General features: G+C 37.3%; 1 protein-coding gene across 1 annotated transcript in view; it reads left to right on the top strand.

Annotated features, from left to right (window-relative positions):
- The window catches only part of LOC134542613 (rho GTPase-activating protein 20-like), a 927095-nt gene that overhangs the window by 182192 nt on the left and 719485 nt on the right, over nucleotides 1-25418 (top strand). The window contains exons 2-3 of the mRNA XM_063386995.1: nucleotides 12879-13068; nucleotides 16664-16857. Coding sequence (XP_063243065.1) covers nucleotides 12879-13068; nucleotides 16664-16857 — 384 coding nt within the window. The remainder of the gene's footprint in view (nucleotides 1-12878; nucleotides 13069-16663; nucleotides 16858-25418) is intronic.

Below are 25418 nucleotides of genomic sequence, written 5' to 3' on the forward strand. Positions count from 1 at the left end.
GACCTTGACCTTTGACCTTGACCCCGACGGCCATCTTGTATCCACCATCTTGGATGACGTCATTTCGTTTTCTCGAATATTCCGGCATTGTGTTATCCGCCATTTTGAATTATGACGTCACCGTTGCAATTTTCGTTACGTCCGTCATCTTGAAAATCCTCAATTTTTATGTTAGAAAATCGGGAAAATTTTTAAAAATCATTAAAAAAAAATTATTTAATCGAATAAATAATAAAAATCTTAAAAACCACTGTTGCAGATATCGTTACGGTCGCCATCTTGGATTATATAAATGTTGCATATTTCGTTACACCCACCATTTTGGTTGAGTACTATACCATCGTTACACTTTATGTTACGACCACCATATTGGATCCTATTAATGTTGCAATTATCGTTATGGTCGCCATCTTAAAATTTAGACGCCATCTTGAAAATCCGTAATTTTAATGCTAGAGATTCGGGAAAAAATTTAAAAATCATTAAAAAAAATTAATCAACCTAATTAAATAATAAAAAAAAACTAAAACCACCATTGCACTTTTCGTGACGACCGCCATCTTGAAATCACCCGCTGGAGATCATCATCTTGTTTTCGTCCGCTAGTGTGCTGATACCATGTTAGTATAAGTATCTAGTCACCACACCTTTGTCCTTGACCTTGAACTTTGACCTTGAACTTGAAATATGACCTAGACCTTGAACTTTGACCTTGACCTTGAAATTTGACCTTGACCTTGAAATTTGACCTTGACCTTGAAATTTGACCTTGACCTTGAAATTTGACCTTGACCTTGAAATTTGACCTTGACCTTGAAATTTGACCTTGACCTTGAATTAGACTTTGTCCTTGAAATTTGACTTTGTCTTTGTCAACCATCATGGATCCGACATTTTATGTTCAGTACATGCTACCAGGAGCTACCACCTGCCGGAGTACACCATCTTGTGTGTGTACTTGTATTATGGAGTACATTTCCATCTGGATAATTTTATTCTAACCCGCTACAGTGCAGTAATCATTTATTACCGAGGTGCCCCCGCCATCTTGAAATTCGACCGCCATCTTGAAATCATGTAATAATGTAGCTAGAAAAGCGGGAAAAAATCCAAAATTCATTAAATAAATCACTCATTAACTTACTAATAGATTCAATCCGCTCCAGTTCTTGGTTCGATCCCTGAATGATGCAAAACATTTAATTTTATATAAAAAATAATAATTTCAATAAACCATGTTCAAAATTCTTAAAGAGACTTTAAATCCTCTACTACCATTATCCTATCAGACATCAAGACCACCATATTGGAAATTCGTAATTGTAATGCTAGAGATTCGGGAAAAAGTTCAAAATTCATTAAATAAATTTGTAATCTATATACTGATTGATTAGATCGACTGAGGTCCTTGGTTCGATCCCTGGCCGATACAAATCAACTTTAATTTTAAAAAAGTACCAGAAAAGTGTAAGGTTCGAGAAATAAAACACCTCAAAGTCTTTTACAAACATAATATTTATTACACAATTTCTATCCTACTACAGAATCACTTGCGAAAGCCAGCAATCTTATAAACATTTAGCCCTGCATAGACGTGCAACGACTACTTCTTATCTCCAAGTGGCTCCAAATGCTCCAAACGGTCTTCAAATGGCTCCAACAGCTCCAACAACCTCCAAATGCTTGACAGCTCCAAATGGCTCCAAATGCTCCAAACGGTCTTCAAATGGCTCCAACAGCTCCAACAACCTCCAAATGCTTGACAGCTCCAAATGGCTCCAAATGCTTCAAAAGGCTCCAAATGCTCCAACAGCTCCAAATGGCTCCAAATGCTCCAAACGGCTCCAAATGCTCCAAATGTCTCCCAATGGCTCCAACAGCCTCCAAATGCTTAACACAGCTCCAAATGGCTCCAAATGCTTCAAAAGGCTCCAAATGCTCCAACAGCTCCAAATGGCTCCAAATGCTCCAAACGGCTCCAAATGCTCCAAATGTCTCCAAATGGCTCCAACAGCCTCCAAATGCTTCAAAAGGCTCCAATTGTTCCAAGAGCTCCATCTTCAATTGGTTCCAACTGATTCCAATTACTTTTCTTATCGAACTTGGCATGATTACTAACATGTCTTTATAAGTATACATTTTGACTGGCAGTGGTAACGTATTTTGCACCTTTAATTTATAAGTTTTATTTAGAAATCAGATTTCGATAAATGGTAGATACCATTTGGAAAGAAAATATATTAATTTATCTTCAAGTTTATACACATACATTTAATTTAAGCCATTATTGTATGTAGCCAGCTTCCCTCAGTTCTTTGAGTATGAAGGATATTTCTTTAATGTTCGAATAGTTTCCTGCACAAAGCGATCCATGTAGTAGTCGTAGCCTGTCAACCAATATGTTAGGATCTTCCCATGAGGTATAATCAATCTCTTCTGCTGCGTTCATCATCCTTGCATGTTTATAATAAATATTATTATCTCTGGTGTCTTTCGTTTTAACACCATCCTCAAGGTCACTTTCGTCATCGTGCCAGTGATTATCACAAGGAATTTATCTCTGCATAAAGGATTTTTTTACTTAATGAAGCATGTCATTTTTTATTCAAGGTTGCATATAATTAGTGAACTTCTGCTACTTAATCATCACTTGTAATATTTTTATCAGGTGGAAATTTAAAAATATATATAATTACTCAGTCAAATTATCTCTGAGAAATCTAAGAAGCACTAACAGGATGGACGAACTTCCTTCTCCTTGGAGTCTAGCGAAGCCATCGTTCTATTTCGATCGTTAGTGCGCATCCCGCATAAAAGAACTAAATATTATTTACCTGCAAGTAACATGTAGCGACATCTGTTGTTGAAAAGCAGAACTACTTTGAACAAGTACCTTTGAATGAGATAAATTAATTTTCGCTGATGAAATAATTAAAAAATTCTATTTAAGTAATATATCTAATTTAAAACTCTTAGTTTGCATCTGGCATTAGTCTCGGTAGCTAATATGAATTCCGATTTAGGATCTGACGCTGTATCGAAACGTCATCACAGTAGATACTGTAGCAAGGTGTTTACCTTGAGAAAGAATGATAAACGACATGAGAGAAGCGAGTGTAATTTGGGTCCTCCTTGTCAAAAACCATTTCATTGCAGTCAGTGTCAGAAATCCTTTGGTAGAAGATATTACTTGGATAGACATTACAAGACCTGTACAATTAAGATGAATAAAGATAACGAAGACTGGGCTACAACATCGCGGAAGAGGAACGAAGGCGAAAAAGCTAATGCTAAAATTACTGATCTAGATCAAGATAATAATTTAAAATTTAAAACAAACGAAGGAAGTTGTAACCACATTAGAAATGAAAATATATTTACTCCAATATATAGTCGTCTCCATGAAAATGAGAAAGATGGAGAACCATCTGAAGCTTACAAGGTCGAAGACTTTGATGAATCATCTGAAGCGGGCATGATTGAAGATTGTGGTGACACATCTGAGGCTGACATGATTGAGTACTGTACTGAAGCACCTAAAGCAGGCAAGATCGAAGACTGTGATGGCGGTCTGATACCAAAACGATGGAAACGACGTAATAAAATAAATTATCCTGATCAAGTTTGTGGTGCTGACATGATTGAAGACTGTGGTGACACATCAGAAGCTGGCATGAACGAAGACTGTGCTGACACATCTAAGGTTGACATGATTGAGTACTGTGCTGAAGCACCAAAAGCATGCAAGAGCGAAGACTGTGATGGTGGTTTGAGACCAAAACGATGGAAACGTCGTAATAAAATAAATTATCCTGATCAAGCTTGTGATAATCACTGGCACGATGACGAAAGTGACCTTGAGGATGGTGTTAAAACGAAAGACACCAGAGATAATAATATTTATTATAAACATGCAAGGATGATGAACGCAGCAGAAGAGATTGATTATACCTCATGGGAAGATCCTAACATATTGGTTGACAGGCTACGACTACTACATGGATCGCTTTGTGCAGGAAACTATTCGAACATTAAAGAAATATCCTTCATACTCAAAGAACTGAGGGAAGCTGGCTACATACAATAATGGCTTAAATTAAATGTATGTGTATAAACTTGAAGATAAATTAATATATTTTCTTTCCAAATGGTATCTACCATTTATCGAAATCTGATTTCTAAATAAAACTTATAAATTAAAGGTGCAAAATACGTTACCACTGCCAGTCAAAATGTATACTTATAAAGACATGTTAGTAATCATGCCAAGTTCGATAAGAAAAGTAATTGGAATCAGTTGGAACCAATTGAAGATGGAGCTCTTGGAACAATTGGAGCCTTTTGAAGCATTTGGAGCCTTTTGGAGCTGTTGGAGCCGTTTGGAGCATTTGGAGTCATTTGGAGCTGTGTTAAGCATTTGGAGGCTGTTGGAGCCATTTGGAGACATTTGGAGCATTTGGAGCCGTTTGGAGCATTTGGAGCCATTTGGAGCTGTTGGAGCATTTGGAGCCTTTTGAAGCATTTGGAGCCATTTGGAGCTGTGTTAAGCATTTGGAGGTTGTTGGAGACATTGGGAGACATTTGGAGCATTTGGAGCCGTTTGGAGCATTTGGAGCCATTTGGAGCTGTTGGAGCATTTGGAGCCTTTTGAAGCATTTGGAGCCATTTGGAGCTGTCAAGCATTTGGAGGTTGTTGGAGCTGTTGGAGCCATTTGAAGACCGTTTGGAGCATTTGGAGCCATTTGGAGCTGTCAAGCATTTGGAGGTTGTTGGAGCTGTTGGAGCCATTTGAAGACCGTTTGGAGCATTTGGAGCCACTTGGAGCTAAGAAGTAGTCGTTGCACGTCTATGCAGGGCTAAATGTTTATAAGATTGCTGGCTTTCGCAAGTGATTCTGTAGTAGGATAGAAATTGTGTAATAAATATTATGTTTGTAAAAGACTTTGAGGTGTTTTATTTCTCGAACCTTACACTTTTCTGGTACTTTTTTAAAATTAAAGTTGATTTGTATCGGCCAGGGATCGAACCAAGGACCTCAGTCGATCTAATCAATCAGTATATAGATTACAAATTTATTTAATGAATTTTGAACTTTTTCCCGAATCTCTAGCATTACAATTACGAATTACAATATATGGTGGTCTTGATGTCTGATAGGATGATGGTAGTAGAGGATTTAAAGTCTCTTTAAGAATTTTGAACATGGTTTATTGAAATTATTATTTTTTTTTCCATAAAATTAAACATTATTGCATCGATCGAGTATCGAACCAAGGACTGGAGCGGATCAATTCAATCAGTATATTTATGCCAATTTATTTAATGAGTTTTGGATTTTTCCCGCTTTTCTAGCTACATTATTACATGATTTCCAGATGGCGGCCGAATTTCAATATGGCGGGGGGCACCTCGGTAATAAATGATTACTGCACTGTAGCGGGTTATAATATAATTATCCAGATGGAAATGTACTCTTTAATACGAGTACACACACAAGATGGTGTACTGCAGCAGGTGGTAGCTCCTGGTAGCATGTACTGAACATAAAATGTCGGATCCATGATGGTTGACAAAGACAAAGTCAAATTTCAAGGACAAAGTCAAATTTCAAGGTCAAGGTCAAATTTCAAGGTCAAGGTCAAATTTCAAGGTCAAGGTCAAATTTTAAGGTCTAGGTCATATTTCAAGTTCAAGGTCAAAGTTCAAGGTCAAGGACAAAGGTGTGGTGACTAGATACTTATACTAACATGGTATCAGCACACTAGCGGACGAAAACAAGATGATGATCTCCAGCGGGTGATTTCAAGATGGCGGTCGTCACGAAAAGTGCAACGGTGGTTTTAAGGATTTTTTTATTATTTAATTAGGTTGATTAATTTTTTTTAATGATTTTTAAATTTTTTCCCGAATCTCTAGCATTAAAATTACGGATTTTCAAGATGGCGTCTAAATTTTAAGATGGCGACCATAACGATAATTGCAACATTAATAGGATCCAATATGGTGGTCGTAACATAAAGTGTAACGATGGTATAGTACTCAACCAAGATGGCGGGTGTAACGAAATATGCAACATTTATATAATCCAAGATGGCGACCGTAACGATATCTGCAACAGTTGTTTTTAAGATTTTTATTATTTATTCGATTAAATAATTTTTTTTAATGATTTTTAAAAATTTTCCCGATTTTCTAACATAAAAATTGCGGATTTTCAAGATGACGGACGTAACGAAAATTGCAACGGTGACGTCATAATTCAAAATGGCGGATAACACAATGCCGGAATATTCGAGAAAACGAAATGACGTCATCCAAGATGGTGGATACAAGATGGCCGTCGGGGTCAAGGTCAAAGGTCAAGGTCACATCCTGATAGAGGCTTAACTGAGGCTTGAGTTAAGGATGCTTAAGCCTCTATCAGGACATTTCTAGCCGCTGGGATTTTTAAGGACTAAAACGGGAATTTTTCTCTCGAAACGGGAATTTTTCCCTCGAAAACGGGAAATTTTTTCTTAAAACGGGAATTTTTGAGTCATTTTGTGTAATTTTTGAGGAATTTTGAGGAATTTTTGCTGCCGTGACGCCACAAATCCAAGATGGCGGACGCCGTCACCACCACCACTGCCTGGCGCCTGTTTCCGGAGCCCCTATTATATACTACTGTGGCTTAATTTTTTTCCATTAGTATAGCCGTGCGAAGACGGGTCGGGCAGCTAGTTATTGCAATATGATGATGTTTTTTTCTCTCAATAGGGGATGGCAAATTTAAGAGAAGTTCGGAACTGTTCGGGCGTGGCTCTCACTATGAACTGTAGGCTTCTTAAATGTAAATAGTTTCATTTCGAACCTAAATCTAAACTGCAACTGCATAGCTGCAGTAAAGAAATGAATTCAGTGCCATTGTAAAATATCCTGCTAATAATGTTATACAGTTGGAATAAAAATAATCTTATAATTGTTTCTCTACTTAAAGACTCGCGTGGAATGTTTAGAACCAAAAATCGGTATTGATGGGCGAAATTTTTTTTTCTAAGAAATGAAGTAGAAAGGGATAACAATCAATTTAAAAAAAAAATCGCTTTGAGGGTCAAATTGGCCTTCCTCTAAAGAATCTATGTACATACACAGAGAAAAAGGTTTGTTTGAATCAAACAAATATTTGTTTACTAGCTATACCCGGCCACGCTTTGCTGTGGCACAGTTTAATATTAATTCATTGTTTAATTTAATATTTTACTGTGCATGGCTGTGGGATGTAATAGAAGAAATAAAAATGTGTTTAGCTTAAATATTTTTATTGTAAAGCTAATGGAAGGACTACATTCCTTGTTTTCCCATTTTTTGCATAAACATATAGATCAGATGGTTTACCGACTCTGGAGCACCCGACATATAACTGTCCATGAGAGAAGCATTCATTTTCTAAATTCAAACCGCACACTTGCAAAGATTGTCCTTGTGCTTTATTGATGGTCATAGCGAACGCAAGGCGTATTGGAAATTGAAGTCGTTTGAACTCGAACGCCATATCTGTCGGAATAAGTGGCATTCGTGGAAGTAATACGTCTTCACCTTTATGAAGTCCAATCAAAATTGTTGCTTCAATAAGATTATCTATTAATTTTTTAACTACTAATCGTGTACCATTACATAATTTAGGCTGACAGATATTTCGAAGCAATATAATTGGCACACCAATTTTCAAATTCAAAATATGTGGTGGTAATCCTGGAACATCGAGTGAATTGAGAAATTCCGTTGGAAAGTTCACTGCTTCATTTTGGTGCACTACTGAATCAATAGATTTGTATGTCATTGTTTCACCTTCGATTCTGTTTATAATACTATTGTTCATATCGTGTACGTCAACATTTTTAGCCGCTAGAATGGCTCTTTCGCTCAACCATGCATGATTTTTAAATTTTGTTTCGATTTTTTGGAATACCTTGTCTACTAATTCCTCTTTTGAATCTACGATGTTGCATAAATCAGATGATAAGCTGATTTTTCCTGTTTCTGGATTTGTAGGTACAGTGCCGTTACCAACTTCAATTAATTGTCTTGAAAATATGACTGCTGTTGGATCGTTCTGAAGTTTAACTCGCATATTCGTGGTTAAATGCATTTTTTTTACTGTGCTCCAAAAATTTGAATATTTTTTAATTTAAACGTATTTTTATAAATAGAGTCGAAAGAATATACTTTCAAATTAAATAAAGTTTTTTATTCTTTCTTGAAATATATATATATATATATATATATATATATATATATACATATTTGTGTAAATTATAGTCGTCAAGGCACAATGGTCGAGTAGCCTGATGTGCTTGAACTTCGACAATATGGTACAGCATCGTCGAGCGTGGTCACAACTAAGTTGGGTGACCATGATAATTAGTTATAGAAACTTTTTTTTCCGACTTTTCCGGTGGATTTTCCCAAAATTTTATTTCATATAAACACTCTTCTGTTAAGATGCAATGTTCTGTAAAAATTTCAATCCAAACCATCGTATACTTTCCGAGTTTTGCGGCCAAATACATACGGAAGCTAAATTTTTATATATATATAGATATATGGCCAAACAAATGTTTACTTGCTGTAACAAAATACTTTATTAGCTTAACCAAACTTGGTAAGTAACAAAAATGATTTTTTACGCCTAACCAAATATATACTGTTGAGTTGAAAACAACATTTTTGTTGGGTAAACAGAATCTTTCTTACTACAAAATATTTGATTGAATGAACAAATTATATTTATTTCGCCATATACAAAACAAATATTTTGTTGAGGCAAACAATTATTTCTCTCAGTGTACTTTCACGGTTCTAGGCGCCCCCCTTCCTCCTTCTTGCCCCTCGCGTCGCTCATCGCTGTGCGGAGAGCTAGCAGGACTTCTGGCCCGCACTATACACTGCAGCGGTGCAGCTGTGCTGGGCTGGTCCAGGCAGTGGCGGGGGACGCCATTGTATTCAAATGCGGCGGTCGCGACGGCGGGCAGGGCTCGCCCTCCGCCGATAAGGATGATTCGCGGAGGTCGTCGGGGTGGCAGGGGGCATCGCACCGCGGAATGCCTGGACCCTCCTCTCTCGCCGCCGGCTGTGGTCTGGGGTGTGTGACTTCCAGTTAAAATAAAAATTCTGAATAATTGCGAAGGGGGAATGTATGGAGGTTATTGTATTTTCAACTTCATTTCTTGACGCGAATCACACGTAGTTTCCGCACGCTGTTTGGATCCGCCGCCGGGGCAGCTACGTCTGCTATTGAATCATTTAATTAACAGATCAAAATTCAGAACTATATAGAAATTTTTTTACCAAACCTCCGGATATGTACCTACTTGATTTTAGACAATGAATTTTATTAAAATACTGCCGATCTTGTTAAAATTCATTAACCAGTAAATACTATAAAGCTTCCCTTTGTCTTTGTGATCTTTCGTTTGCTCCACCCTCCCAACATGGCAGCACCGTGGTTACACATTTCCGTTCCATGTGACTTCCGTTCCATTCTCTAAATTATTCCTAACAAATACCTTATCCCGAGAGCTAAGATGTTATGCTTAAAAAAAATTTTTGTATTACAAAAAAAAACTTACGCCAAAAACATGGATTTTGAACACTAATATTATCATTCTCAACATGCATCGCGTCCTGTGTGGTTTGCAATTCCAGGTGCTAAAGCTCACCTTCCATCACACAAAATAGCCTTCACCGAGAGTCGCATATTTTTTCATAAATTCAGGGGGTATGTAGCCACCTAACCTTCCATCCCCGCTACGTCCGCCTCGTGTTGAACTGCCATGCGGTCATCCTTGAAGCCAAGACTGATAGCCATTTCGCGTGTGTGCGATGCTACTGCGTGTCGCTCCTTGCATGCTATTACTACCTATAGCGTGTCTCATCCTTAGATTGCAGTGTGCATTGTAATGGGTAGAGACCTGCAAAATTCGCGGATCCAGTGACCTCCAGGATAGACTCTACTACACTCTACACACTCGGGCAAATGCCACCTGTTCATTGGCTGCTGACTTGTGAGTCGTCTCGACCGAGTGTCTGTGATTCGACACTTCTATGAGTGAGGGACTCTAATTGGCCCTCATTACTCCAGATTAACAGTGAACCAATTGCAGAAGCAGCGCTAAGGTATAATTATTTGAATTGTAGCATATCACGAAATGAATCCGCAAATTTTGCAGGTCTCTAGTAATGGGCATTTACTTTCTCCTTCAAAAGCACGATATCTACTATTAGCTGTGACCTTTGTTTCAGTATGCTCTTTTACCAGATTTACCCTGAGTGCAAAAAAATTGAAGGAAAATTTGGAATGCAAATTTTTGAAATACATTTTCTTGTTGTTTTCTATCAAGAGCGTCGTTTGATAAAATTAAATTATTACTTTTTATAAAAGTAACTGAAAGACGCCATCGTAGTTTCAGTCACTTTTATCATTAATATTTTCATATAATTTCATATTAAAATTTTTGGCTCTGTTTGACCATTGTACATGATTAATGAAATGTCTTGTTATTAACAGTGACCGACTGCTGCATATATTTTCTCCTCTGAAATAATAATTGGTGTTTAGAATTGATATTTTCCCTCTCCAAATATATACGTATAACTGTAATAATACTGTCAAAAGTAATTATTTTATAGTATTAGAAAAATCAACAATTAGTAAAATAAAAATTATTAAATCTTATTATTATCGATTTAACGAACCATGTACAATCAATCTGGCAACAGCTGGTGCCATTTACTTGTACACAGAAAACATTTTTCTGTACTGTTACAAAAGATTCCTTTGGAAAGTAGTTTTCCAAGAAATAATTTGTTATACTACAAAAAAAAATATATACAACAAAATTTATACAACACGTGGCTATGGTTATTTTGGCATCTATGAAATATGTTTTTTTTCTTCTGAAAATACTGAGTATTTCTTACGAAATTTGTTTCATAATTTTATATTTTAATTGATTTTTAATTAAAGTATAATTTTTTAAACCATGGAAAAAATGATTGAGTAGGACTTCTCTAGTGTTTTTTTTCGTTGATAGAATGATTAATAAAGTTTACAGGAAACATAATTTAATATTTATTTGTTTATTTTAAGCTTTAGTTATCCTTATCACTGGTCTGGCTGTGTTGAAATTTTTTAAATAACTACTAATAATACATTAAAATAAATATTAAACATTTTGGTAAATAAACATGTAAACAGTCACTAACTAGTACCTGCACATCCATGAAGTGTACTTAAGTTAGTCAATATTTACATGGGGAAAGATGGATTGTTCAGCCTTGTGCTATAAGTTATAATTAGCAGTGATAAATTAGAAACCCTTTTTGGTAAAGGTGTAGAAGAAGGGTTCAGAAACTAAATTTATTTTCTCAGGCTTTAGCCAGAAAACATGCAGTGCACAGCAATGATTTTTTTTGTAAATGGAACAAAACTATTCATGTGAAACTACAGATATTTGTAAATTTTACATTTACTACATGAAAACAACTGTATTGCTATAAAATAATATTCGCAGGAATACTGGGTTCGGATGTTTTATGCTTTATGTTGTCCCAGTACCTCCAATAGTTAAAGTTGTATGTAAAACGCTCACTGAATAGCTTTCCAGTATTAACTGCGCACATTAATAAGCACAATAAAACAAAATTAAGTCCAATTATTGAAAATTCTATTATCTTATATAAAAATATATTTCCCCCTTTTTGTACACTTTGTAAACAATATTCACTTGATTAACCAGGAAATTTAGCACTCACGAAAGCAAGCTTGTATGTGAGTGCATCTAGTCACTTCAAATTGCATGCGGTACTCTGACAAATTTAAACATTTCAAAATGTATAATAACTGAGAAATAAATATATGAAATGTAACCTAAGAAACCTGACATTAGTTTTATAAAGATGAAAGTTAAAAAAAGATCAATTTATTAAAATTCAATATAATGTATAAACAAAAAATATGTATAAACAAGTCCTTGTAAGAATTGTAACGGGAGAGGAAAATTATTGATGGTCCGAAAAATGAAAATTAATCAAAAATAATAAAAATAATTCTAGTAAAAGAAAAAAACAAATTAAACACAGAGAGAGGAAAAAAAACAATAGTTTAGGTTTGCGATTTAAAGTGATAAAAAGTATTTAAATACTAATTGAACTCTTATGAGGGTACTGATTGCTTCGTTGTTAATATCCCACGGGTATTTTTTTTACTTGTATGGGAAAATTAAGAATGATAAGGCATCTAGTGCGTGGCAACAATGTTAATAGGCACTAGGAAATAAACTTCTAGCGCCTGCGGCATTGTCAACACACACTTCGTACGTGTACTGCATGTTGTATCTAAAGATACGCATTTTATTCTAAATTGGACTTTTAGTAAGGATCCCTAATGTTATTGATAATATTATATAACCTATAGCCTTCCTCGATAAATGTACTATCCAACACTGAAAGAATTTTTCAAATCGGACCAGTGGTTCCTGAGATTAGAGCGTTCAAACAAACAAACAAACAAACAGACAAACTCTTCAGCTTTATAATATTAGTATAGATTATAACATTGTTCCATGGATAAATAAATGAAAATATAATTCAATAATAATAATTATTTTAAGTAAAGTACAAATACAAAGTTATAACAATATATAAAACTTAGTTACGTGCTAAAGCCATATCTTTGTTTCTTTAAAAGGATAGTAAATTATTGTTGAATGAGACATAAGTTATAATGCGGCAATGTTGTTATCGAAGACTCGGTATTATGCAGAAATGTACTCGGCACAGGAGCGCCGCAGCTGGAGCAGCGGGACTGACGGCCCGGGGCTCGGCGCGTGTGTCCGCAGCTGGCGACCAGCACCTCGCAGACGGTGCGCGCGCTCGTAGCGCCCCTGGCGGAGGAGTTCGGCGTGCAGGAGTGCCGCCTGCTGCTGGCGGGGTCCATGGCCGCCGTGTTCCCCGGCGCAGACGTCAGCCTGCTGGAGGGCGAGGTGCTGCTGGTGCAGGAGGGCCGGCGGCCCGCGGACCCGCGCGCAGGTATTCCCCGTGCACGTGCTGGCAAGGGCCTCCCCCGGGCGAATTGGGACTTTAAGGTGTAAAATAGTGCTATTTTAGCACTTTTCGGTACTTACATTTAAATATTGTAATGGTAAAAATTTTATTAATTTTAATATGAAATTCGTTTGAGTGATGAATAAGAAATTAATTGAAAATTTGGTGCTAAGGGGGGGGGGGGGGGGGTTTGAACCCCTAACCCCCCCCCTCGGCCACGCCCCTGGCCTCACTCACAAAAAAAAATTGCCAAGTGAGTTAGTTAAACATGAAAATCGCTGTTATAGGATAGCTTCAACTATCTACGCTAAAAATGGATTGAGTCACAACGCGCGGGTTAGCTAATATCAGCTCGGGAAATTCTTAACGTACGCTAAAAGGGTTGTTCAAAGACAGATTTATTCATTTTTTTTCTCTCTCAAAACTGGGTTGCTTGGACTGAGGCCCTTTTAGCACGTGCCCATTCAACTGTGAACGAGAGTATCTCATTTCTTGAAAAGTTTCCTGTCGATCCTATTGACAATAGACTTGTATTTTTCGTCCTTTCAAGGTAAACCCAAAGCATTATAAAAAAATCTCGAAACTCAATCGGGGCCCCGGAAATTTTTAATCCCTCATTTTTTACCACCCGGTCTCGAAGGGTGCTTTGTATGGAACAATTTTTGATATTATCAGCCATTCCTGCAGGGGGTTAAAAATTAAGGGCAGAATATTAAAAAAATTCATAATATCCGTACCATGTACACTATCAAAATCGTTCTAGTTTATTGTAAAGACTTGAATTATTATCTGCAGCTTTTGTTTGAAATTTTTTTTTGTACGACCTACCATTAGGCCTACTGCAAAAGTGGAATAAACAAGTGTTGAATGACAAAAAATTCATAATTCTCTCAGTAAGCACTCTATCAAATCAGTTAAATTCGTTTGTCAAGGTTATAATTTTTATCTAAAACTTTAGTCTGAAACAATTTTTGATAATACAAACCATTATTGCAAAAACTTGAAAAAACTTGTTGGAATAAGAAAATAAATTAAACCTCACTACCATTTACTCTATCGAATCCATTCTTATTTTTGTTTAACTTTCCAGATATTGTCTAAAAGTATCGTTAAAATAAATTTTTCACCCAACCAACCATTTTGCAAAAAAAAAAAAAAAGGGGGGGGGGGGGGAATAATGTTGAAAGTAAAACAATAATAATTTTTTTTAAAAAAATAGATATACTATCAAATCCGTTATAATTCATTGTATGGATCCTAAACTTCATCTGAAACTTTGGCTGAAACAATTTTTTATGAAGCGAATTACTACTGTAAAAAGAGGGGTTGAAATTAAGAAAAAAATTTCAAACATTTATTAGCATCAAATTCATTCGAATTAATTTTAAGCCAACTTAAACCTGGGTGCAAAGCAAATTTTTATATGTCCAGTTTATTAGTGCAATTGATGAAAAATAGTGTTGGAAGGTCAAAAAATTAAATAATTACAATATTTTGCATATAATATGGAATTCGTTCTAAGATATTTAATGCTGGATACACTGAGTTAAAAATATACTTAATATTTTCGCTACATCAAAAATGAACAAATATTTAATCAATTTTTTTTTTGTAATATTGGAGAACACAGATATTTTATGTACATTAAGTTCTTAAAATGTTCCAGAAGTGTCCGAAATATTTCCAGAATAAATAGGTACTTCGAAATCTACCTACGTTTGTAGGTTGCCGGAAGTTTTTTTTTGTAAATGGAACAGAGTTATTCATGTAAAAATACAGATATTTGTAAATTTGCACATTTACATAAAAACAATTGAACCACTACAAAATAGTGCTCGCAGTAATACTGAGTTCGGATTCTTTCCCGGACATTTATGCTTTGTGTTGTTAGTACGCCCTGTATTTGAAGTAATTTGTAAACCATTATCTTATAGCTTTCTAGTATTAACTGCGCACATTAATAAGCAGGGGCGGAGATCTGTTGGCTTGTTAACGACCCGGGTGGTTGGGGGGGGGGGGAAGAATTACATTTTCATTGTTTAATCAAATGTCAATATTTTTCTTGTAGTATTACAAACTATTTCTTGGCAACTGATTTCCAAAGGACTCTTTTGTAAAAGTACAGAAAATATTTTTCCGTACACTACCATTCTAAATAATTAGATAATAAAATTTTGGTGGTGCCAATAAATTTGTATATAATTTGTAAACATGTTTGACATAAGCATGAACACGTATATTTTCTCAAGGCCTCGGTTTACCCCCCCCCCCCCCCCTCCCCATCTCGTTACATGATACAATAAATAATGTACTGAAATATTTTCAATCGCAAAATTATAACGTATTTTTTAAGGTGTGACTGTTTATTTGTGTGATCATTAATGTTTATAAAATTTATTCCAGAAAATGTTTGATACTACAGAAGTTTATGTGACACACCGATAGGCTATATAAATGCCGCCACACGTAGACGACTTCGAGCAGTTACCGACATCGCAAACATTGCAACCAAACATTGCACAAACTTTTCCAGCCATAATAAATAACCAAAACTGCAGAAAACTGGGAAATAATGTACATTCTAAATGGTCAAAATGGTCTATCTCAAATAATGCACTAACAGCGTATAGGACAGGGCCCTGCCGCTAGAATGCGCTGCGTAACGTGTCTCCCGTTTTTTTGTTAACGACATTGTTCTTCCACAATATTTACTACAACCTTTACAACGTAGGACGTGACAATTTTTCCTAAGATAGAAAAAGGGGGGGGGGGGGGGGGGGGGGGGGGGTCGTTGTGAAGTGAGAGGGGGTGAGAATAATTTTTGATATCTTTGAATGATATTTATAAGGGGTGAGATTTTTAATTATACACATTGAACATTGTCATATAAAAATTTTAAATGATGTTAAAAAATATATATAATTAATAATTATTATCAAAAACTTGATTTTAAAAAACGGTTTCGTGGGTTGTTTTTTAATGGAAAAAGTAATTTGATTTTTGAGATGTTTTTATTTATATATTTTAATATAAACATAGCGGGCTACATGCTTATTCCCTTATATTAACTTACCGACCCGAGGGGGACTGGGGCTCCCGTAAACAAGTAGACCACTTGCAATATTTTAATTCACCTTTAAAAAAAAAAAGGCCGATACTAAGCTTGGATTCCAATAAAAGTTATTTCGTTAATTTATCCCACTTCGTTCTAACAAGCCTTAATTTTCAACATTTTAACATTTTACCGCAAATCCTTGAAAACTTGTACATCAAATTGTTGCCAGCTATGACCATTAGCGGATCCAGGACAAAGAAGCTCAAGGAGGCCTCTCCCTCCCCCCCAAACCCAAAATGACATCGGGTATCCACCCCTGACAAACCTCACATTAAACTTGATGTTACCCTACTTTATTAGTACTACACAACCTACAGTTAAATTGTAATCAGTTATACCTTTGAATATATATATATATATTCAAAGGTTATACTTACTTAAAGTAGGTAAAGTGTGTTTTAAGAAGGCCCTCAGCTGGGCCGCTGGCTACGACGTAACGGCGAGGGTGCTGGTGGTTTGCGGCAGAGAGTGACGCGCGCCTCGGGCTGACGGAGGCGCTGCTGTGCGGCGAGCAGCGGTACTACGAGGCGCTGGGCTCGGCGGGCGAGCTGTACGGTGGCGCGCTCAGCAGGCTGCGATGCCTGGAGGAAGACGAGCAGGCGCTGCTGTTCGGCGGGCTGGCCGACCTCGCAGGCGCCAGCAGGCGGCTCGCCCAGCAGGTAGGCACACACACTGCCTTCACTAGTGGCCGTCACTGGTTAAAGGAAAAATTGGTTGTCTGTAAAGTCGGTTTACGGACGATAGTTTAACGTGACAACGTCATAACAAAACATTGATGAAATGATTGCATACTTTTATGAATAAAATTGAATCATTTTTATTGAATTATCACTATTAGGTATGGATACAGAGGAGTGAAATGAAATCTACAATTTAATTGATAGATTTACTTTTATTTGCACTCATTAATTCAAATATGTTTATTACTTTAACGAACAGATTATTTTAACTATAACTTTTTGAATTAAAGTGATTGTTTAATTGGAATGTTTTATTGGCTCCATTAAATAGTATATTCCCTTGCACGTCGGTTAGGCGGTTCAACTTGATATTAAAATTTCTAATTTTTTTTTAAATTCTCTTTTATGTTTCTTTTTTATTGCTCTTTATTTTGGAAAAATGGGGAAAATGGAAAAATAATCAAAAAAACTAATTAATAAAACAATAGTTTAGTTAAAGTACTAAATTTAAAAGCTACTTTTAAAAAGTCCGCTTTAACCTATTTAATATAATAGTAGATTCATAGGCCAATGAGTGGAATATAGATGCGGCGCAAGCGTACAATGAGCGTAACGGGACAATGATTCATCCTTTTTCGTGCGTGCAGCCGGCGTTTATCGATTTATTAGACGTCACTTAAAAAAAAAAAAAAAACAAGCCAAGGCAGAGTAACCAATTTTTTTGCAACATACGTTCATAGAAATATTATTTTAAAAGGATTACTGTACTCCCTAGTGGACTAGAATAATGTTGGTACTTACTCCCCAACGTAGCCACACATGATTCACACGCACACAAGCCGCAGGAATTGTGTCTCCGAGTATTCTTTATCTTAATGCTGATTTAAGCTCGTGTTACCGTAGGCATGGCTCAACAAAATTGACATGCGTGTTTCACATATTTAACAACATTTACATCTATTTATTTTTTATATGTTTTAAAGAGATCATCAAACAATATCGATGTCTACTATTTCCTGTTATTTTAATTTGACAATCAATTTTCTATTGAAATTCAACTACAAAGAAAAACTTACTCATCAAACAAAAGTAGGTAATCTTTATTCTGGATCTCATTCTTCACAAAATGGAGGCTACGGCCCTGCTCCAAGTACAAAAAAGTAGTACTGAAATAAGTAGTGTTTCAGGTTTGTGAACTACAGCAGTAACGATAATTCAACATTGTAAAAATTTTAAATTAAACTTCAATTACCTACTTATAAAGTGTACAATTTATTGTTTAATTATTGTTTGCGTCCAGTGCATGTAAAATTTGTTTATAATTTTAGAGATTATTGGGTACGAGGGGAGAGGTTGCACCACACTACTGAAATCCTGCGCGCGCCTATGCTTATATTGAAAGATTACGACTGAACAAAGACGTATCCCGGAGGTATTAGTTTATGGAGTGGATGACTGTTTGAAAGTTGAAGTCACTCCGGTTGGCAGTTGAGTTGCAGATACTATGTTGGTAAACTGTGGACAGGCCAACAAGAACTTGAGGAGCAGAAGGGGGTGATAAGCAGCATAACTCATTTCAAAAGACGTAATTATAATTTGGCAAATAATAAGTAATACAACAAAATTTAATTCTGTAGGGCTTCTGACGATAACGCTTGCTCCTGAGTCGCGCCTTATTCCTTGCAACAAATAGAGAGGCGCAATTAACATGTACCTATCACTATCATAACATAGAAACATTACTTTTCTTAGTGGATAGGCCACAATTAATAATTATAACAATCATTAGATTTCAACATCAAAACATTACTGTCCCATGAAGGAAATCTAAACAGAATGAAGGAGCATAACATTATATTTATTAGTTTGCCAGAAACACAATATCAAAATCGAAACTTTGGATGTTTACAATGAATGCTCAGTTTATTTTACATGCTACTGTCTTAATTCAAGGAATATACATGGTCGGAAAACCAGTTGATACATGGCAGTCATTAATAAGGGCCTCACGGCAAAATACACTCCGCCTGAGGCTTATGCGTCACGGCTTGACCGTCGTCGCTACTCGCCTGACGGTTGGCAGTTCTTGCACTGCTGCACGGGATGACGTCACTCCAGGGAAGGCCGCAACCGCCTGGACAGCAGCTCGTGGCACTCGGGCGGCGTCACGTGATGGCGGGTGATCCAGCTGTCTCGCATTACCTCCAGCGAGTCTCCACTCGCTCGCGATGCCGTCGTCTCGGGGCGCTTTCAGCGAGTTCCACTCGCTCCGCCACAGTCGCCTCGGGGCAACAGGGAGGTCCAATCGCTGCCGATCCTCTTGTCACGAACACGCCCGGAGCGAGTCCCGCTCGCTTGTGATGCACGGCTTCTTTCGAGGCAGCACCTCTGAGTCCCCTGCGTGCTATTCCTTATGTCCTTAACGTAACCTGACGTAATGTAACTGAACGTAATGGCGGGGTTGCGTATTGACGAGTGATGAAGTTCTCCGCCGGGCGATTGCGGGTGGCTCGCGGACCACGATCAGTAACCCCACGCTGACTCGCTGTTGTGTGCCGAGGTCCACTATTATATACTCTGCCTGCGGACTGTTTGATATCTGGTTGATGATGCTAAATAATTCTTACTTTGTCTGGTTAGAGTACAAAGGCACTGAGCTATAACATCGGCTCGACCTCGTCACGCCTGACCGGGGGTCAATGAAAGTAGACAGAATTCTACATTTGGTCATTGGAAAGCGGTAACGGATAAACAAACAGTTACTTCTAATACTAGAACTACTATTCATAAAGAAATTGTCTTTAAACTTTATTATAAAAAGTGTTTTTAATATCCAGATTGGATAGACGGGGGGGGGGGGGGGCGGAGGATTGTTCCTATTCTGACTTCAGTTTCTAACATGGCTACAATTACACTCATTAACTCCATAACTTCTACCTCCTTGATGATATTGGTAACGTTTCGTCACACATGGTCCCGGAGGATACAGATTTTGGGAACATTTATAACGTTAAAATAAATATGAAAACAGCCCTGCCCTGTAGAGGCGTTTAGTCTCTACTCTTCCTGGGAGGTTATTAAAAACTTTGCTGTCTAATTAAGAATACAGTCTGAACGTGCCTAAGCTTGAAGCTTATAATCTAAACTAGCCCCGCTAATTTTTCCGTCTTGTTTATTATCCACATCTTCAACAAATCATGCAGTTAGTATAGGCCACTTATTAGACAATTTTTTTCAAGTTTAAATGTTATAGTATATACATTTGCGAAGGCGACTGAACCCAAACGGCGTACATGACGTGTCCCAGCTTCGGAAAAAGTCGAGACCTCGGCCAGATAAGAAAGAGAAAGGTACGTAGGGGCCTACTGATAACGGAAGTGTGTCGGTGTCCTTAAGATGGCATCCACTTGGTTGAGGGGGGGGGGGGGGGGAAGTAAATAAGCACTGAGAGAAAGCTTTGTTTGCTTCAACAAAATATTTGTCTTGACTTGACGAAACTGATAAACCCAGGTCATTGAAACATACTTCCACGTAATGCGTACATTTGTTTGACATAGCACAAGCACAAGTGCATTTCAGCTCAAATGACTATTAGGCTTGTTTGAGAAATAAGTTTAATTATTGATTCTAAATGTGCCCCATGGGCGAATCCAGGGGATTTGGGTGAAGGGGAATTTCGAAAGGGGGGGGGGAGGTATTAAGAAGCAAGATACTGTAGTCAGAGAAAATGTGTAACTAATCCTCACAAACTATGAAAATATAAATATATATAAAATATTAAATACAGGAAATTTACTCCTTCCTTTTTTTCTCCTTCTGTTTTGCGCTGGACACGTCTTCGAAGTGCCCGCAATTGTATGTGTTTATTAAAAGCGTCATCGCTATTTTTCTCGTTTTATTTTACCTTTTACTTTTGAATCCGCAGTTTTTTTGCACATGCAAGCTCAGGTATCGACCAACAGTCCAATAATAGACGGTCACTTAAGTCAGATTTCATTTTTCCTCTTTCACTTGCCTTTCCGTATACATATTTAAATAATTAATTTAACCAGTCATTTTAAGTCGTGTGACATTGGAAAACTTTCCCTTTAGCTCGAGAACAGCAAATTTAACGGTATTATTATAATTAGTTTCACTACTACTAAGCAACAGACTAGGCCTGCCAATGAAGGATCCTCGAACTATAACCAGGAGCTCAGCTGTGACGTGACCAGTCTTCTGCAATGCCGACAGTGAGGAATGAAGATAAGCAGCCAATATAATCACGTTTCAGACCGTGTTTGTAAACAGCAGTGAAGTCTACCTGCCACGGAATATCAGCGCGGGTCTTACATGTCTCGGACGACCTTGCAGGCAGGAGAGACGTACACTGGTTTGAAAGCTACACTGTACAAACAAAAAATTGTGTGTGGCTGTGTCATGGACACGGCTGTGTGTTGTTCGTGAATACGTGTACGTAACACGTAATATTTTCTGTACAAAATATCAAATACGCTATTTTATGTATGTTATAATCATGTGTTTTTTTTATTTTAACACCATATATATTCACTGTAACTATTTTACACTAATGTTTTATACATGCAATCGATAGATTTTGATGAGAGCTGACGTTTGAAACTCAAACGAACGTCGTAGCTTCTCCGAGTGAAAAGTTATAGTAAATGGAAATCTCGAAACGAAGCAAAATTACCTCTAGATTGCAGCGCTTCCCCCTCCACCGCGGCGATGCGTCACAGTCCTCACTTAGCGTAACGAATTCTTTGATCCTTTAGCTATCCAGTGGTGTAATTAAATTTTGGATGGAGATTATAGATACGTAGCTGCCAAACCAAACTGTATCCCCCGATTTGTTTATCGTTCGTTTTTTAAATTGGTTCCCAATATGGAAGCATTATTAAAGACGTATTCACGTCAAAAAAACTATTCGCTTTTAAATTAATATTTTTAAGACCCTGCTGTAGATATGCGTTTAATATTCTTCTCTCACATGTGTGAATAACATCACAACAGCCTGGTAACTTGTATGCATGCGTCTAACAAGGTGAAGAACAAAAAAAAACTATTTTATCAGATACATACCATCAGTTTAACATATCCTAATATTAATACGTTTCTCGATAGCTACCAGCCTAACTGGATATGTATCTGGTAATGAAAAAGCTTTTCGTATTCTCAATTTACGGTCAGCAATTGGTCTCAAATGTGTTCACATCACAGGCCTTTAATTAGAGCCCTGCATAATTGTGGTACCAGGATTAACATCACAGTCTCGTACACAAATAAGTCGGTGTCTATCGTCCACTGGCTGCTGCCACATTCTACCTTCCGTCCTGTGTGCATGTGATTGGCTCATTTGAATTTTATAATGTTTTTATTGGTTTGTTATCTTTCAGAACGCGTGCATGGTCCAATGAGATCGCATTTGAAATGTATAACGGCATGCATTACTTGTGTACGAGTGCGTGTGGAGTTCATAATGGCAGCAGAAAATAACGCGAATTTGGTTGGTCTTTACCGTTCGTATAAGTAAAACCGACTCTCTGCTACAAATCTACTTTGCTAACCGACGAATTCGTGAAATACTCGTCTTCCAAAGACATTTACGTTAGGCTCTAAAGTATTCTTTATATTTGAGCCGATGTCGTTTGTATGATAGCTGCCTTTTTTTTTTTTTGTGGCGAATCATGTCGCATGGTTTTGCATGGAGGCGACGGGACCTCCCAGATCCAAGCGAGATCCTAACAACTTAGCTACCGACTCATTCCGGACAGGTGGCATCGAACCCGGGACCCTCACCTCGTAAACGCGACGCGTTAAGCCCTCATGCCTGATTACCAGCCTGCTTAGCTTACATTTGCGACAAGAACGAAAGTAAGTTTGGTGTATGGTCGACATCGAAGTCGTTAGGACGTACGAAGTGATGAAATGATGAGATGGGGCAGTGACGAAATGCATTGGTGGATAAAACTGGGAGTACCCCGGGGAAACCCACCGGTCATGGAAACGTCCACCGCGTTTCTAAATTACGAGAAAAAAAACTAGTTTGATCGTATGGGTGGAACGCTAGTGACCAGATCACTCATCCGCCATCTTTACTTAACATACTTAAGAATTCTTAAACTCGATGATTGGAAACTCGGATTTCTCTCTTGGGAAATTTGACTGTTAATATGTTCCAATACTCTTAGTTTCTACCTGCAGTATTGATTACTGGTTGTGATTAGTGAAGAAATTTCGTTACATAATTTAATACTGCTGTGCGCAAAACAATGTTGATTCTCCGGAAAATAGCCACCGGCTCCATCTGTGGGGTTAGGCTAGCAAATTTTTTTCAGGAACCTGAAAACAAGGCTGACGTTAACTTGTGCCAGTGCATTCCGTTTCGCCCCTCATTCGCCACTAATATCCCCGATGTCGATGTCAAACACCAGTTCATTCATTCATTCAATCAGTCATTTTGGCTTGAGTTACTACATTAGCTAAGGCCGCTAAGGGCAGATTCGGCACTCTCGGTGTTCCGGTTGAAACCCTCCAGCACTGTGTGTGTGGAGATGCTCTCTAATAGACAAATATAAAACATTTATTTTATTTCTATGAATAAGCCTTACTTAATCGTCGTGTCAAATTAAAACAACTGTAGTTTGAAGCGCAGTTTTGTAAGTCTATTTTCTATTTCGAGTAAGACATTCCTCTAACATGATGCCTTTCTCCCATATACTGTGGGACTTACACCGGTAGCTAGAGATAGACGACCAGATATAGTAAATTTACATTTATAAATATTTTATATTTAATTTAATACAATATGAATTATAATAAATTATAATGACTAAATATTAATAAAAAATATTAATTATACATATTTATAATGTGTATTTTTACATTAATTGACCATAATAAATACTAATTAAAATAATTACTAGTTATATAAACACATTTTGATATAAATAATTATTAATATATAGATATAAATATATATTAATATTAATTATAGTACATAATAATTAAATTTATTCTATTATTTTATTATTATTTAATTATTTTATTTTATTAATTTAATTATTTTATTATTTTATTATTTTGTTTAATTAATTTAATTATTAATTTAATAATTAATTTAATTATAAATGTTTTAAACATTGTAACATTATACTTTATCATCTCTCTGTTACTTTAATGTGTCTTGAATATGTTAAAAAATAGATGGTAGGTACTGTAAGTTGATAATACGATTATTTGAAATTATTTCCATTTAAGTGTGTCATCCCTTCCACAATTACATTACGTATTATAATCCTAAAACGCGTGTAACGAGCGACTTGAGCCGTTGATGCTCGCAGGTAAGCGTTTATGGGAGTTTTCCGCGATCCCCCCCCCCCCCCTCCCAGCCCAGGGATAGCTTCTCACCGCGCTCACCGCCGGGAAGTTACCCGCACCTCGGACGTGTGGGGCCGCCGCCGACCCCGCAGATGGCGAGGACTCTCCCAGATCGCTATCACACTCTCTCCTCGCGCCTTCGAGCCCCGGCGACCGCCACGACGCCGATTACGATCTTCACTGCTTCTTCACGCACGATCTGGCTAACAGGGAGCTCACGGCCTTGTCGGCGGCGGCTCGCCGGGATATTTGCGATGTGCTGTTTCCCGGCGCGGGCCTTCCACGCTCGGAGTGACCCTGCAGGAAGAGGCTTCACTCGCAACACGGTGATTGATGGAGATCAACGTCCCGGAGGCTGACTTGGATCTCCAGCCATCGCAGACTGTAGGCTAGATGATTCCACGATGGTTCGCTGTTACCTTCCGCAGCGTGGCGGTGAAGGAACGACAGAGCACCCAGTTCTGGGCACGGGGAAAAGGTACAGAAATATTCCGCTGGTGAAAAATCTCCAACCCGGCCGGGAATCTAACTCACTACACTTATTCACGGATTCTTATAATGTAGCAGATGATGAAAATAATGCCATATGAGAACATCCCTGAGACTTGGCCAAGAGCTCGTTCTGAAGCGCGCACCCGCGAACCATTTCGTTCCTCAAGGGGAAGGGGCATAAGCCCCGAAAGACTCCATCTCGGTATCAATATTTTTTAGGTAGATTTCAAATAAAGACTACCTATTGTAGTAATTGCCGCTTATATATATACATACATACACACACATCACATTTTTATGGACACGACAACTGCCACAATTTCGCACAAATCACTTCCAAATTGATACATAAAATATAGTAACGAAAATACTCGGTCGATTTCGTTTATGGGCAAATATCCATCAATGGATAATTACTATGTCTCACATAATATGACAAATATCACAGTCGTTTGAACATATTATAACTCTTATGAGTAAAACTAAAAACTTTCGTCTAAATACATTTTTTACGCTATTAAGTCCGTTCAAATTAAATGTAAACCTTAAAAATATTATCAAAAATTGTTGCATTTTTGATAATTTTTATGCAACCAACCATTGCGACAAAGGTATAATAAACGCCCGAAACACCCAGAACAGTGACGCTTATTCACGCCACTCCGCGC

The sequence above is a fragment of the Bacillus rossius genome (genome assembly GCF_032445375.1).
Source record: "Bacillus rossius redtenbacheri isolate Brsri chromosome 9 unlocalized genomic scaffold, Brsri_v3 Brsri_v3_scf9_1, whole genome shotgun sequence".
NCBI classification, from domain to species: domain Eukaryota; kingdom Metazoa; phylum Arthropoda; class Insecta; order Phasmatodea; family Bacillidae; genus Bacillus; species Bacillus rossius.